The sequence below is a fragment of the Ambystoma mexicanum genome, chromosome 3p (assembly GCF_040938575.1).
Source record: "Ambystoma mexicanum isolate Mex_15411 chromosome 3p, UKY_AmexF1_1, whole genome shotgun sequence".
In the NCBI taxonomy this organism is placed as follows: domain Eukaryota; kingdom Metazoa; phylum Chordata; class Amphibia; order Caudata; family Ambystomatidae; genus Ambystoma; species Ambystoma mexicanum.
The window spans coordinates 125,320,149-125,336,466 of NC_090925.1; the positions used below are offsets into that span (position 1 = coordinate 125,320,149).

The window sequence follows — 16,318 nt, forward strand, 5'->3', positions numbered from 1 at the left end:
AACTAGTCTTGCCTGTAACACATCTTTTAGCAATAGTTGAAGATCGATTGCTGACCCCTAATGTAGCCATAAATAACGGCTGAGGATGTGTTACATCTCTCCTGGGACAGTGGGAAATGATACTTCTATAGAACAATGAGGGAAAGGGAAATGGATGAATGTTGTTTGTCTGTTTTGTAACATTTATGTATTTTAAAGGTTTAATTTACAAACCAATAAACTTAAAAAAAAGAAATAAATAACTGAAGCAGTCTCTGTTACTGATACATTGTGGTACATTCCCAGAACATGGGAGTTTGTTCAAACGTTGCAACTGTAAGTTCAGGGGCTGTCTCCCCACTGTAGCCAGAGTCCAAAACGCTTCACAAAATCAAGTATATCTATTAGCAGTTTTTGAGGTAACTGCTGGTCCCTCTTTCGTGCAGCAATCCAATCTTATTTGGTTTGTAAGGGTCGCATTGACTTTAGTTTGTCTTTTCAAATTTAGTTCTAATACAGCGCCTCACCACACCAGCACACCTCAATTTTGTTTTTCAAGCCATAGGTCAAGTCTTGGAATGCTGTAACGATTTGTATTCAATAAATATAGAGGTGGCTGGCCCAGAAACACTTAAAACAAGCAATCACCAGACAGCGAGGCAATCCTGAGGCAGGTGAAGTACATAGATGGAGAGGGAATACTAGATGGCTGGTTGCTGATGTGAAGGGCATGTTACAGAGACCAGGGACATTAAAAACCATTGAATATAGCGGTCTTATACATTGGGTTGAATGTCTCTGCAGATGGTAGAGCAAGCTGGCAGCAGCCGTTTATGGGGGGTGGGGCTCCTCAGTTAAGGGGGTGGTGCTTAAGTGTTGATTTAAATCAAGGATAGAAGTGTATTTTCTAATATGAGGGGGAGGGAGCACAAATGAAATGAGAAAATATGAAAATGGTGCAGAAGCGAGAGGGGACACAGAAAGGGCGGCAAACAGAAATATTAGGGATTGAGGAAGAGCAGAGGGCGCGTGGGGCGACGTAATAGAGAGACAGCGTTGGCATAGTAGAGGTGGGTGAGCAAAGCCCCTGTAGAGATTTAAAGACACGCAGGAGACATTTTAAGAGGTACCAGTTCTTAATTGAGAGGCAACCGGCATGGAGGCGGTGTTTGGAGGTGGCAGAGGTGAGGTGAAGATTGTAGCAGGTCCGGAAGGAAAAGAGGAGTACATTATCAGGCTCAGAGGAGGAGTAGGGAGAGGGGCCAAGAGAGGCTGACACAGGGGCGAAGGAGACTGAGGAGCAGCGTCAGCACAAGTGTTTTACTGGAGTTGTGAGAAGGGCTGGATTTTCCAGATGTTAAGTAGGTTTATTCCAGCTGCTGTTTTGGTAGAAGTAAATGTGTCTAGTTCTGGAGTATTGTCTCCAGTTCTAGCCGTCTCATCCTCATTACTGGTTCCAGTTCTACTCGTCTCATCGGGAGTAATGCATCCAGTTCAATGCATCTGATCTGGAGTCTTTTGTCCCATTTTACCAGTCTCACCTAGAGTATTTGGTCGGTTATGTGTGATTTTAACGTTTTTAAAACCCTGCAAACAACTGTGGAAAAAATACCGAGTTACCTACATTTTTTACCGCGCATAATGTCTGCCTGCATTCACCATCTATGATATCAGACTGCCACCTAGTGGTTCTTACCATAATGCATTTGCGTTGCTAAAATGTTTGCTCATTGTTTCTGTCCTTTCCCTCACCCCACATACATACTATCAACACCAGACTTACAAATACCTCTTTACTGGGTGGATAACGCCCCCAACCCTCATTCTGTCTTCTACCCCTGAAGCCTCACATAACTCTTCTCTTTAATACCTTTTTTTATGTGCCCTAACTAAACATATTTTTAAAATAAAATTCCAACCTGCAAATCTTCATTTTTATCTGCACTGCGATATTCAAACCTCGATTCAGTGTTGTTTACACTCGTTATTTTAGAAATTCGTTATTATGACACCTATTAATGACTCTTTATTGTTTCCAGCAACGGAATCATTGGTCACCATTTGGTCCAGTCCCAGTGGTGCCGCATCTGCTTTATTGCGTTCAGTTGTACAGTCTCATGGGGAGAATTGTGCTGCATTCTGGCAGAAACAACTAGACTTTTGTGTAGTTCTAGATGAGTATATTCCATAAAGATTAAGATTGACTGAAATAGTTATGAATCCAGGAAAACCTCTTTTGAAACCCCCAAATTCCAAGGTGTGTGGAGAGTGGAGACACAGGGAGATGGCACGGAGGGTATGAGGGCTGAAACAAAAATAACAGGGAAAGGCCAAAGAGAAGAGACAAGTATTTGTGAGCAAAGTAGAAATCAGGATTGTGGTGTATCACCCCTCCTGGGGGCATGGTATCTCCCAGGGCTCGTGCTCATGTCACATGTCAGTGAGCATGTGACCAGATCAATAAAAGGGATGAGTGGTTTCCGCTCGACCAACGGACTCCTTCCTGCTGTGTCGTTCTTGGCAGCGTGATGCTGGCGCCACGTAGCGGGCGAAGGGATGCGCTTTTGGAAGTGGGAGGCTCAAAAGTAATATATTATTTATTTATTTTTTATTTTTGATAACTTCAAACACATTTCTTTGTAGTCCCTACAGAGCCCCTCGTGACACATATAATAGACGCACAGATGTAATTAGACATGTGATGTGCTATATGTGAATCACAGACTTGTAAAGACAGTTTTGATCCTTTGGTCAATGTGTGGCGAGTCGCGCCATTACAGTATCCCCCATCGGCTGAACGTGTTGCTGTTTAAGGCGTGCTGCAACAAGGTGTTCTCTACAGAACAGGTTGTTGAGTTGTGAATTCCAGGAAACCCCAGGGAACCTGCGTCTGTGTTTGTCCTCTTAATCTTGGACGAGTACATTGTGAATGGGCGACTAGACTTAAGGTTACTGGGGAGCAGTGCCTGCTTGAGTTGGTCTCCATCAGAGGAGCCCAACAGAGAACCATCACAATAGTGCAGCAGGGAGATAGAATGCTCTGCACGCACGGCTTGGTGTGGCAAGGGGCTTGCGCGTGCTTCTCTATTTTGATAGGAATCCTATCCACTTGTTTTAGAATTCAACACTTCGCCCAGAAATCTGGTGTTTGTGCTGGAGTACCAATTTAGTATCCAATGTATTGGATGCACATGCAAAATAAGTCATGGTGCTTTGTCTTCTCCATGCAAATCCACCCTATGCTCCATCATTGAACTTGGCTCCCTTTGTGTAGTGCTACACCCAGGAGGCACACACAATAGAGCTGCTATAGAACCCACTATTAACATATAATCATTACAAAAGGTTTTCCTCTCTTTAGGCAATCGGAAAGTGTGGAATCCAGGCTCTAACCACCTGTGGAAGCCTGGATACCATGGCCTTTGTTCTTCTCTCAACTGCTCACTCTCTAACCAATCAGCAAGCTGGAAATGGAGGGTCCAAGCACCTGCAAATGCTGCATTCCGAGCTTCATTTTGTGACGTGCACACATTGCAGAAAGGGTGGCATGGACTAGCCCGGCCTCCGCAAGATCAAGGCGAGACTTCCTTTTCATGCCCCCCTTCCTAGCTCTAATAGCATAATCGCTGTCACCATCAGGGTCTATTGTGTGCTAGGTGGCATTTGCCTGCGTTGGCGGCCTTCACTAACTGGGGCTGCGGTCACATACGACACAATATTATAGGGCCCATGGGCGTGGCCTCTAACACTACATTAGGAGCAGAATAAAATCCAGTAGTTTGACCTAGACTCTGATCCATCTTATCTGGATGTGACAGATGTTGTGTAGTTTTTCATCGGTACTGTGTACCCACTTCAAAGCGCTGTGGTTGTTCTTTAAAGCAATGGGAACTATATGAGTGCGCAACGGCCTGGTGATTATAAGGGTCATGTTTCTTGTTTTTGCAAAGGAATGCCCATTTGCATCCTGGGAAAATGGGGTTCACATGCAACCGTTGTACTTGTCCATCACATCCACTTTGTACACCCATGAATGATATGATGGGTCTGCTGGGTGAATTATGCTTTCCAGTTGCCATTAGTGATCACATACTAATGCGCCCAGATACCCTTGGGTTAGGTGCGCTATATAACTAACTAAATAAATAGATAAATAAATACATTTGATATATACAATGAGGAGACTAATTTGAATGTTTTGGGGTTTTTAACCCAATGTTGTATCTCCAGAGCTGTTGTGATGGTACATGTCCTTACCTTATAAGCGATTTCAAAGTTTCTGAAAGGCTGGTGTGAAGGTAGTTTTGGTTGACATGCAGTTGAAAACTGGTTTCAGTCAGCCTCATTTCCTGCCATGCACTATTGAAAGAAGGTGCCATAACTTGACAGGCGTGTTGAGTTCAGGGATGGACCATTGGGCGTTAAGACCAGGTGATTGGGGGGCGTGGCGGAGATGCTGACCAGTGGCGTGACCAGGGAGTGACTCGGGGCGGCACGTGCTAACCCTGGAATCTGATTGGTCACCTTAGGTGCATCCGCATTATCCTAAACTATGATCATGATGTGTGTGTGCACCTACTTCATGCCACCCCATGCATAGGTCAGTGCACCGCTTGGAGCACCCCAGTCAAAAGAGTATGGCCACCCCACTGATGCCAACATCTCCTATTTCTAGACTGAACTAATGGGCAGATAGTAGACGATGCAGGAATGCAATGATGGCAGGAACATCATATCTCGGAGGGCGCGGGGAGAACGTTGCTTGCCCTCCAGGCTGTAGCTGCAAGGGCTCTACCTCAGCGTTCCGCTCTCCGAACCACACTCCTGTATCGGTGGGCGGTCCATCTTCACACGCTTGCACTGATTAGCTGTGCATGGTTCTCGGACCCATAGGGAGCAGTGACCCTCTGCAGGTGAACTCAGGTGTGTGACTCCTGAGTCATAAGGACCAGATGTAGACACCATTGGCTGACTGAGTAGGACGTACATGTGGTGGGCATGTATCTTGGGATGGCCTTGAGGTGTTTCTTCAATGGAGCTTATCACAGGCTCAATTTGTGTTCTCTCAAAGGGCACTGGCTTGCTGTGTGCATCACATTAGAAAAATGGTGGCAGGCCTTTTCTCTGTCAAAATGTAAATATGAAAAGTGCATTTTTCCCATCGAATTAGAAACACTGGAAGCAGAAAGTGAATGTGTCATCTGAAATTGGGGTGTGATCCGGAATTGGTCTGGATTAGCACCCAGTGCTTTAAGTGGCATAGGAAAACAAGCCGGGGCTCGGCAAGTGAGTGTGGCATAACTGTTGGGTTGACTGCAGCCTGTTAGGCCACGCCTCCTTAACAAGCCCGAGCTTAATGGGCTGCAGGAGACCCCTGCCAGCCAGCCCTTTGCAGCAATCATCACACTCTATCCTCAGGGAGCCCTGCCCACACCAGCCTGAGTTACAATATAAAGGTGGGTGGAGGTGCTCAGCAAATTGCAACATGACATTGCCCTGTTGCAAGACTTTGGGGGGTAATAATGGGGTCCAAACTACTCCCTTGCAGAATAATTTAAGAAAGCGGCTTCCACTGCAAGCCAGGATACTGCTCAAGACTGCATGTATCATCTACAAGACAGTCACAAGTAGCACAACAGAGTGCCTGGCGGCTAACCTCCACATATGTGGTGGCACACACTCCTTGCGCAGCAAATGGACCAACCGGCTTGAATCACAACTCGTCAGCAAGGAGAGGACCCTCAAAAAATCCTTCTCTCGTCATGCACCCACCCTACGGAACTCGATCGCAGTGTCGGCTCGGAATGCCCCCACACTTCTCCAATTTCGCAAATCCCGGCAAAATCCCAGATGGAGTCCAGTGGGACTGCATGGAATAGGCATTTACAACCGACACCGGCACTCGTAATCCGGCAGTAATACCTCCGGATCGAGTGCCGGTATCCGTAATGAGCACCTTTGTAATGTATTCATTTAGTCGAACAAATAAGAGTTAAGTGGTTGAAAAAAATGATTTTTAAAAAGAAAATGAAGCATCAGGAAGTGATGTCTCTGTGTCAAGGAGCTATCAGGTCTAGGCCTTACACTATTTTATCATGACCGTTCTCATCCTACCCCGGTACCCCTGAAGCTCTGCATGTTTGAGGGTGCACAGCAGATGACAATTCTACCTGGCATTAGTAGGTCAATCATTTAAAGCCAGAAAGACCAAAATCCCTAAACCACTTCTTTTTTTTTTATTCTTTATTTAAAATTTTGCAATTAGATCAAGAATGGGCAATAAATCACAACGTCTCAGAACATAGCATAAAGGATACAAAAGAAAATGCAGAAACAGAAAACAAAAAAAAAAGAAGACATCAATATACAATCTTCAAGGTGAACTAGTACCTACTCAAAAAGGCTCCGCAGACCTTCGCATGTAAACTCAATTTTCCCATTTTCCTGTAAATAAATTTCTCAATATTCGCTAAGCAGTTCATTTCTATAATCCATTCCTCCAAAATTGGTGAGTCACGAGATTTCCAGCTCCTCAAAATCATTTTTTTGCAAATAGAAGCAGCTCTGAACAAAAATGTATTTTCTGACAGTGAAAGGTCTCCAAGCAAATCATTGCAGCCCAGCACCATTGTAAATACCTACACTGTATGCATACTATCAATACTCATAAACAATTTTGGAGACAAGAAGAGTTCATGCGCATGAAATATGCAAATGTACCTGTTCAATCCAAACATCTTCATGAATAAAATATTGAAACCATGTTGCTTGTTATCGGAATCTAGTCAAGAGCGCGTCGGGTGAAGATATAGAAGATGTCACCACACCACTGATATGTACAGTTCTTACCCTTATAACTTAAAACAGCTGTGGAGAGAAATAGAAGTATGACTGAAGCTCCGGAGGTCCATAAGGCTGTTCGGTGCCAGCGGGGGCACTCAACACGAGCTGTAAAACAGAATGTTGGTTGGAACCATGTGAGTCAGAAAGTAGGCAAGCAAAACCAAAGGTGAAGAACAGCTTTTCCAAGCCTACTATCAATGGCTGGGTTTTTGAGTGGTACTGACATTTTATTAGAAATGTTGAATAATCAGGAGATTTCAATTAAGACATTGTGTGTTCCCCTTTTACATATCAATGCAGTAATAACCATGTTTCTACGAATAGCTTTTATGGTGCAATTAGTGGCAAATTATTTAACCATTATAAGCCCCCATTGAAGGCTGCTTCAGGAGTTCTGGGTGGTGGACTGAGCTCCAAAGCTGAGGTACAGGGTTTGAGAAGGTACAAGGGATGCCTGAGACAATTCTCCCTCAGGTTCTATAATGCTATTTGGACCGTTAAGGCAGGTTGAAGGTGCCTGGGGGCATAGGGGTACTAATTTCCAAAGTTAGCTCTTGGAGGTTCTGAGAAACAGGGCTGACTAGTGCATTGATGCAGTGATGTGGGTAACCGATGATGCTCTGTGAGGGGGGGCCTGGTAAGGAGCAGTATACTTTGAGCTGTGTGTGTCGGGCCACTCGGTGGTGTAAAAGGAGTTGAGGAGGATGAGGAGAGCAAGACATAAGGGGAAGAGGAGTGAGTAGTGGCAGAATAAAAGGAAGATGATGGGAGGGAAGTGACGTTGAGATAAATCTGCAGACTATCGACAAGTTCATATGGCCTGAAGATTAACCAATCGAAAGGCTCATAATGTTTAACTAGGGCAATAATAATATTTGTGCACTATATGTCTCCTATAGGGTGTTGCAATTATTAGGAGGACAGCAGGAGGGGAAGAAAATGTATGGATTTCTAGTAATCTTGCAATTCTCGATAGCTCTATTGGATACAAACTGAGCTATTGACAAACAAAGGTTACCCAAAGTCTCTTCCAACTTGTCTTGTCTCAGCCAATCATCAGGCTTAACTTTGCAAGAGGTGCTTTGGATGCAGAAAGCAACAAACACAATACAAATCAGTTATGAGATAAACGTGCAGTTCAGAAAAATTGATTTTTTTAAAAGAGTACAAATGTATTACCTACACATCACTAAAAGGTTAACGCCGAAAGTTGGAGCAGGTTGTATATATGTAAAGCCTATGATGGGAGACACATATCCGGTATCAAGCCTTGTGACCGTCTAATTAGTGTAGTTTAGTTACTTGTATAGCGCACCTAACCCAAGGGTAACTGGGCGCTTGCACTTGTAGAAATAGTAGGTTACATAATAAGTTACATAGTAGGTTACATAATAGAATACAATTGATAAACAGATTTACAATTACAGAGTTGCAGAGTCACAATACAACAGAAAATGTATTTACAGATAGATTAAGTCAGGCAGGTTCTGATTTATAGCAAAAGAGATTACAGTAATTCAGCAGTAGTTAGGGTACATAATCATAAAAGATGTTCCGTTTGTGTGTGCAGCATATCCAGAATATACAATATATACAGTGCACAGTGTGGGACCTAGTCTAAGGCCGTATTCAAGAATCTGCCCTAGCTACAAGTAGAGGCAAGAAGAACACATTTGTGCATTACCCTCATTATGTCAGAGATCTTTTTGGCTATATCTTTGGTATTTCATGGTATTTCTGTGGTATAGTGGAATTTTTGGTACTTCGTAGCATAGTGGTGAGCCTAACTTCAGAGTACCGTCTGATAATTGTTCTTATACCAAAATCACTAATGGTAAGCAAATACTGGTCTTATAACCCTCTAAACACTCTATTATTATTATTATTATTATTATTATACAATGAACTCATCCACTTCTGTGGTCTTATTTACAATACCACATTATGCCCTTTTGGATTGCATTTCAGAGTACATTTACCATGTAAATGAAACACGAACATTCATTCAGAGCCTCTCAGAGTAACACAATTTACTACTAACTTTGCTTTTATATTTTACCACACATTCTGCATCACTCTGTATGCCAACCCAATAAAGCTGAGCACAGAATAAATACACTGAGGATTATTCACCTTTTTTTGAAATGTTACTCTTTATCAGAAGTTAGAAATATGCAAGTTACGCAGAATGACATGTGCATCCACGTTGTAATTCAAACATAAACTAAGCCTTTCCTTCAATGGGTTTCAAAACATTCTATTTACGATAATGCCCAGAGTTCTGCCAACATTGGCCTTAAACTTCGCATCAAAACTTGGTAGAGCACGGGCTTCTGTCACATCTGAGTTTTATTGCAACAACAGCGAGAGAAACATGAACACAGTTTTACATACATGTTTAAAATGTCATTGGGCAGCACCTAGAAATGATGTACCCACTCTACACTATCTAATATCAAGCATTCACTCATTAGCATGCTCCTCAAATTGACTGAATTTACCAAAACAATCTTTAATCGTGTGTGTGTCTTGAACTGCCCGCAACCCCAGTTGCCGGACAGAAGAACTCTTTATCTGGTCCACTCCATTTTCCCCTGGAACGAATCCTCTACCAGCCTTTCTGCCACACGCTTCTCCCGAAGTCAGACAGAGGAAAAGAGCATCTGGAACCTCTCCTTAGACAGATGCCAGCTCCCGAGTCAGTGAGTGAGAGAAAACTGTCCCCACCCTTTCCTTCTGCAAGCCTTTTAAAGCATTTCCTAAGACCTCATGTGTCGTTCAAAACCACCTCCCTTTTTGTCAATCAGCCAATCCAAGAAGGTTCTGACTGTGTCCTAACACATCGCTTAGAAACAGAAGCAATAGCTACTTCTCAGTGTTGTTTTCCTGCTCTGAAAGCAATGTGCACCAAGTTTTTATAACCGTCATGGATTGGTTTGCACTAAATATTAGTATGGGAATCTGTTATATGTTAAATGGATAAGGTAAATTCTATGACAAGACTGGAGGCGAGCATTATGCTTCAACTGATTTTTTTACTACTGCTCAGCAGTTTCAACAAACCAATAAAACCAATAACAAACACTGGAAAAAAGTCTAAATGAGCTTTTCTTCTTTTCTTCTTTTGGAACTACAATCCCATAGTCTCTGTAGTCCATCTCCCTTCATGCTCAGCTATGACCACTTCCTGTCCCTGTGCTCCTCCTCTTCTTTTGCTGCTCTTCAAGCAGATAAGTACCAAAATTGTTTACCTCCATATGAATGCTTAATGTGTAGGAGTTTAACACATGCAAAATGAATAGAGTTGTTGCGAACTGTATAGACAGCTTGCATACTGATAAATAGGTCACAACCAAGAGCCGCGACAGCCAGCACAGTGCTTGTAATCCGGACGTATTCAGTTACAGCGCACGTATCATGTGTACATGAGTACGGCGTTGAAGGATCGCGCGACCGCAATATTCTGAATCCTCAGAGAATTAGCATCCCTGTGTAGCGCGCCCCGTGCCATATTCTCGGCACCCCAGGGGTGGCTAGGGGCCTGCAGGGCTGTATTGGGAGCCCTTGCACGAGGGAGCAGTCCGCCGGCACTCTCCAGCCCCCACCTTTGTGGGGGCGGAGCTAAATATACAGTGCGCCGGGTCTCCACGTCGCATTAGGACAGCGAAGCAGAGAATTGAAGAAGCCGGGCCTGGCGGTGAAAGCTCTCTCACAGAGCATAATAAAACAGCGGGGCCCTGCAACGGGTGTTGCTCATTGACAGGCGAATAAGCCCCAACCGCCGGCACTGACACACAGGCTCAGAAGAGCATTAAGCATAATAAAGAGCAGAGCGTCTACACAGAGACACGCAGCTCGTGCTGAGTGGAAACACAGAACACTGCAGCCCAGCAGGCGACAAGGAGCCCCAAATAAGGGATTTAGAGGATAACCCATCACAGGCTTCGAAAAACTCAGAGTCCCGTGCAGCCACATATATGCCAAAATAAAAAAATAAAAATAAAATAACAAAATTATAAAGGAATAATATTGAGAGGTTTGATCCCTGGATTAAGGTAAAGAAGGGAAATCCTCACAAAGGCATTGAGCAGGACATTCACCTAGTGAAGTGGGCATGCACATACACCTGAACAAGGTATTAAGGCACACAGCAACCTCCCAAGAAATATGTCAGAATTTGAGTGGAGCAAAGAGGAACAGTCGCTGGATTAAGCGGCCAGCTTCAAGGAGGTGCTGGGGAACTCACTGGTGGATGCTGTGGCGCAAGGAGTCAAGCCCCTTCAAGAGAGGCTGGAGACATTAGAAGCAATTCTACATCAGCCCAGAGATAGCACCAAAAGGACGGGGCGCATGCCCACTGAACCCTCTGAACCAGGGTCTAAGGGGAGTACCACGGCCCAGAAGAGGAAAGCCTCTTGCGATCCCCAGGGCCCTTCGGATGGGGCAAAAGAGAAGGCCCCAGAGGTAGTCGACGTCTTCGCAAAGCTCAGAGAAGCATACTTGCAGTGCCAGACAGTGCCGAACCTCACAACCCCCGCTCCTGGGGAAGAATATGAAGGAGAAGAGAACCCAGGCTCGGAAGAAGAGCCAGTAGAAGGAGACCCTCCCTCCCAAGAGGAAGACGAGATAGAGGAGGAGGAGGAAGTAAAGCCCAGCGGAGGGAAGAGAATCCACAAGGAGAAACACCTCAACGAGGTGGAAGAGGATATGTTCAACCTGGTCAGCATCCGGAACCGAGGTCATCCGACTGGCAACCGTTACGAGAGTGACCATGAGGTTAAGAAAAACGCTCGACAAAGAGGTCCGACAGCGCCTTCGAGCAGAGCTAGACTCCAAGATGCTTACGTTCGTATCTAAAACTAGCAAGGATCCCCGTAAGGATATCGACAGACACGGGGGAAGAGGTAGACCCCGACGCCCTAGCAGAATGGGCGCAAAGAGCAGTCTGCTTACTGGGCAATGCCAACTGCGCCATCGCATCAGAACGTAGAAGAGGACTGTTACTGAAAATTGATGCCAAACTTAGCGACCTCGCATCATACGAGGCAGGAGAAGCGGCACAGGGACTTCTCTTTGGAGAAACCTTTGGAAAAGAGATGGGCCGTTTTGTCGGTACCTATACCTCTTTAGAGAAGGCTCAAGCCTCGATCTGCAAGATATTCCCCAACCGGGTTCTTGGTGGGACCAGCCGCTACAGGGGTCGCTCGGCTGGTTGGAACCAGGGAGGTAGAAGACCCCCAAATCCAAGAGCCCAATACTGGGAGAACAAACAGCAGGATTCCTTCTTCCCGTCCAGAGGACGTTTCCCGAGAGGACGCAGACGGAGAGGATCCGGGCGTGGACAAGGATTCACACAAGGTGAGAACTGCGCATTACCCTCCAGTAGGAGGGAGAACGAGTATGTTTTGGAGAAACTGGCGCACGCTATCCAGCAATGCCTGGGTGTTGCAAACCGTTCTAGGCATGCATCTAGAGTTTGTAGAACCACCCATACAAGAGCACAAGCCGCACCGTCAGCGATAAGAGCGTGCAGAACAGAAACTGCTAGATCAAGAACTATGCCAGTTAGCGCGGAAGAACGCCATAGAGAAGTGTCCGAGAGAGCCCAGTTTCGTAAGCAATATGTTCCTGGTGCACAGAAAAGAGAAAGCGCGACCAGTTATAAACCTCAAGGAGCTGAACGGTTGGGTAGTCTACCATCATTTCAAGATGGAGGGAATCCATCAGCTCCGAGACTCCCTCAGGCCAGCCGGCTGATGAGACTGGACCTGAAGGACGCTTACCTAACGGTTCCAGTAGCAGAGGAGTACAGAACATTCCTAGCTTTTCACTGGAGAGAACAGTTTTGGCGATTCAAGACAATGTCCTTCGGGCTTGCGTCGACTCCCTGGGCCTTCACCAAACTAATGAAGCCAGTAGCGACAGCGATAAGGGAGAAAGGTATAAGGCTGATCATTTATTTAGATGACCTCCTACTGTTGGCCGAGGAGTAATCCTATATCAGACGACATGTGTGCAAGACCTTCTGTCGTCACTGGGATTTCTTGTCAACATAGAAAAATCAGATACCACGCTGGTGCAGAGGCTGGACTTACTAGGGTTTGTCCTAGACACGAGGAAAGCCACGCTGGAGCTCCCAGCCCAGAAAATACGAGACATAAAGAGGGAAATAATAGTATGCCTGCAGAAACAAGTAGTTTCAATCAGGACACTGGAAGGATGGTGGGGCTACTAGCAGCATCCATTCAAGCCATATTTCCCAGACTGTTACACTACCGCGTGCTACAGAGGCTAAAGATAAGACAAGGTTTGAGGTATCATCAGTTGGTACCTTTGGATCAAGAATCCGTGACAGAACTGGAATGGTGTTTGAAGAATATGGACGCCTGAAATGGGCATGCCATTTTCGGAGACCAACCAGACCTGATAATAGAATCCCTCGGCAGCCGCGTGGGCTGGGGAGTAAGATGCGGGAACCTGCAGAAAGGAGGGAAATGGAGCGAAGAAGAACTTCGCCTCCACATAAAATGCCTGGAGCTGTTGGCAGGGTCCTTTGCGATCAAAGCCTTTATGAAGGGGAAGATGAAATCATGCGTTTTACTAAAGATGGACAACATATCGGCAGTACGATATATAAACCATCTAGGAGGCACCAGAAACAAGATGCTGGCAGAGCTGGCAAAACATTTTTGGCATTTCTGCCTCCACTCACAGACATAAGTAACAGCAGAGTACCTTCCCTGGACTCTGAACGTAGTAGCGGATTGGAACTTGCACTACCTCACAGACTCCAGCGATTGGAAGCTGGATCCAACAGTGTTTCAGAGGATGAACAAGAAATGGGGACCATTACACATAGACCTCTTCGCATCCCGGTTGAACGCCCAGACAGCTGTGTACTTCAGCTGGAGGCTGGACCCGGGAGCTCGAGGGACAGACACGTTCCTGCAAGATTGGAGCGGCATTCCGCACTACGCTTTTCCCCCATTCATGATGCTGATGGAGCTAGCAGTAGATCAACCAAGAGTCTTACCGGAAGGGGAACGACTGCACACGGACGCGGTTGGGTCGTATCATCCTCTGAGAGTGAGGGGGATTCTCCCGCTCACCGCGTGCAGGATATTAGGAGACGCTGGGCACTGCCATGCATTTCGACACAAGCTGCAGTGCTCAAAGCGGAATCCTGAGCTCCGTCCACCAGAAGGAGCTACGACACGGCTTGGCCCAAATTGATTAGCTGGTACAAGGGGAGAGGTGTTCATCCCATTTCTGCACCTGTAGTGATGATACTGAACTTTCGAGCACAATTGTTACAAGACGGACGAGCGTTCCGCACGATAGGACACCCCAAACCCACACACAGTTTAGACGCAACTACATACACTGGATAACTGGATAAAGAACAATGACTGCTAATTCCTTCCATCCCACCTCACCGTGACCTACCTTGTAAATATGTTCATCTTTAATCCGCAAAACTTTGCCTTTTTTCATGACTGTGTCAACCATATATTATCCACTGTACTTACTGCATTGTATCTATAAACCACTGTTATTACTGTAATGCATTGTAACATGTAACCAAGCTGCGAATAACCTTGTTGCTCCTGCGCCCTCATACCCTCGGGTCTGGTGCGCAATACAAATGAATAAACTAAACTAAATAGGAGTATACAGGTCCGCGATATCTGCAGGACATCTTCTGATCGAAGGAGTACCAGCGGGTGAGCACCCAGCGGTGGTTAGACTCATTTGAGGGGCCAGATTTAAAGTGCCCCCAGAGCCTAGATATTAGACAGTCTGGGACGTATCAGTCGTACTTAAGCTGTTAGAAAGCTGGCTCATAGACAGATACTTATCCCTTAAGCAGTTATCAGATAAACTAGTGATGCTTTTGTGTCTAGTTTCTTGCAAGCGCGTATCGGATGTGAGAGCGCTGGAAGTAAATAGGAAGTCCTTCGGGCCAGAGGGATTGACCTTCACAATAGTGAAGAGGACTAAGACAGGTACTACTTCAGTACACTATCCATATTTTCCATACAGGCCTAAGTGGTGTGTATCGAGTTGCATCAAGGAGTATGAAAACAGGACCGCTGAGCACAGAGCGGTCAGTACTACGAAATTACTCCTAGCACGTAGGAAGCCTTTTTAAGGGGTGTCCACAACTACCATTGCTAGATGGATCAAGGAGGTCATGCATGCAGAGCATATTGACTTGGGAAAGTACGGAGCACACTCAGTGAAAGGAGCTATGGCTTCGAAAGCCTTTACAACAGGAGTGTCTCTGAGAGATATTATGTTAGCAGCAGACTGGGCGAATGATCGTACGTTTAAAGAGTTTTATTTTAAGCCGACCGAGACCCTGGCAGTCGCTGTGTTGGGAAGCTTTGAACAAACATAATGCTTGCCTCCAGTCTTGTCATAGAATGAACATTACCCCTGCTAGCTGTGCAGGGAGTATTCATTCTATTAAAGACTAGGAGGCGAGCATTACATTCCCACCCAAGTTATGTATTGTGCAAATTGCATTTATGTGTGGTGATAAATAATCCTGTATATGTTAATCCTGACAATACATAGACACCACCCTGAATTTCTGCTTTGTATCATTCCTAGGGGAAGAGCAGAAGAACAATTGAAATAGGAGACTAGCAACTGTAGTCACCTGGAGTCGAGGAAGATCGGCATTCAGGTTGGCAGGACATAGTGTGGAGTTGAAAGTGACATTTTAGAGCGAGTAAAAGAGAGGAGGAGCTCAGGGACAGGAAGTGGTCATAGCTGAGCATGAAGGGAGATGGACTACAGAGACTATGGGCCTCATCACGAGTTTGGCGGTAACCCTTAAATCCGTCAGTCGTGCTATTAACGCCGGATTTAAGGATCCACCAAATCAGGGCTTCGGCGGATTTCTCCTCAGCTCTGAGCTGGGGGAAATACTCCGAAAATTCGCACTATTACTGCCGGCGGGAAATCCGCCGGCGGTAAGAGCGCAACAATTCCCCATTGAGCCCAATGGGGAATGGGGCATTCCCGAATGGGCTCAGTGGGGAATGAGGAATTCCATTACCGCCAAACCCGTGTTCTGGTGCTAATAGCGCCGGGGGGTTCGGCGGTAGGGCTAATACCGCCGGCGGTAATACTGCCGTCGTTACTGCCCAACTCGTGATGAGGCCGTATGGGGATTGTAGTTCCAAAAAAAGAAAAGAAGAAAAGCTCATTTAGACTTTTTTCCAGTGTTTGTTATTGGTTTTATTAGTTTGTTAAAACTGCTGAGGAGTAGTAAATAAAGAAGTTGAAGCATAATGCTCGCCTCCTAGTCTTTAATAGAATTAATACTCCCTGCGCAGCTAGCAGCGGTAATCTTCATTAGTATGCTACTTTCATATTCATTTTATTGTAGTGCAACTCAGCCCACAACCGTGGTATTATGGAGCAAAGTGATTATTTTTCTAGCATGTGTTCTGTACATTCCCAATATTGGCATCTATTATATTCA

The 16,318-nt window shown here is 45.4% G+C and overlaps 1 protein-coding gene across 2 annotated transcripts in view; it reads right to left on the reverse strand.

Moving 5' to 3' along the window:
• LOC138580155 (killer cell lectin-like receptor subfamily B member 1B allele C) overlaps window positions 1-16,318 on the reverse strand; it is a 535,945-nt gene that overhangs the window by 435,312 nt on the left and 84,315 nt on the right. For both annotated transcript variants that reach the window (XM_069650483.1, XM_069650485.1), the window contains exon 2: window positions 6,829-6,927. In XM_069650483.1, coding sequence (XP_069506584.1) covers window positions 6,829-6,927 — 99 coding nt within the window. The remainder of the gene's footprint in view (window positions 1-6,828; window positions 6,928-16,318) is intronic.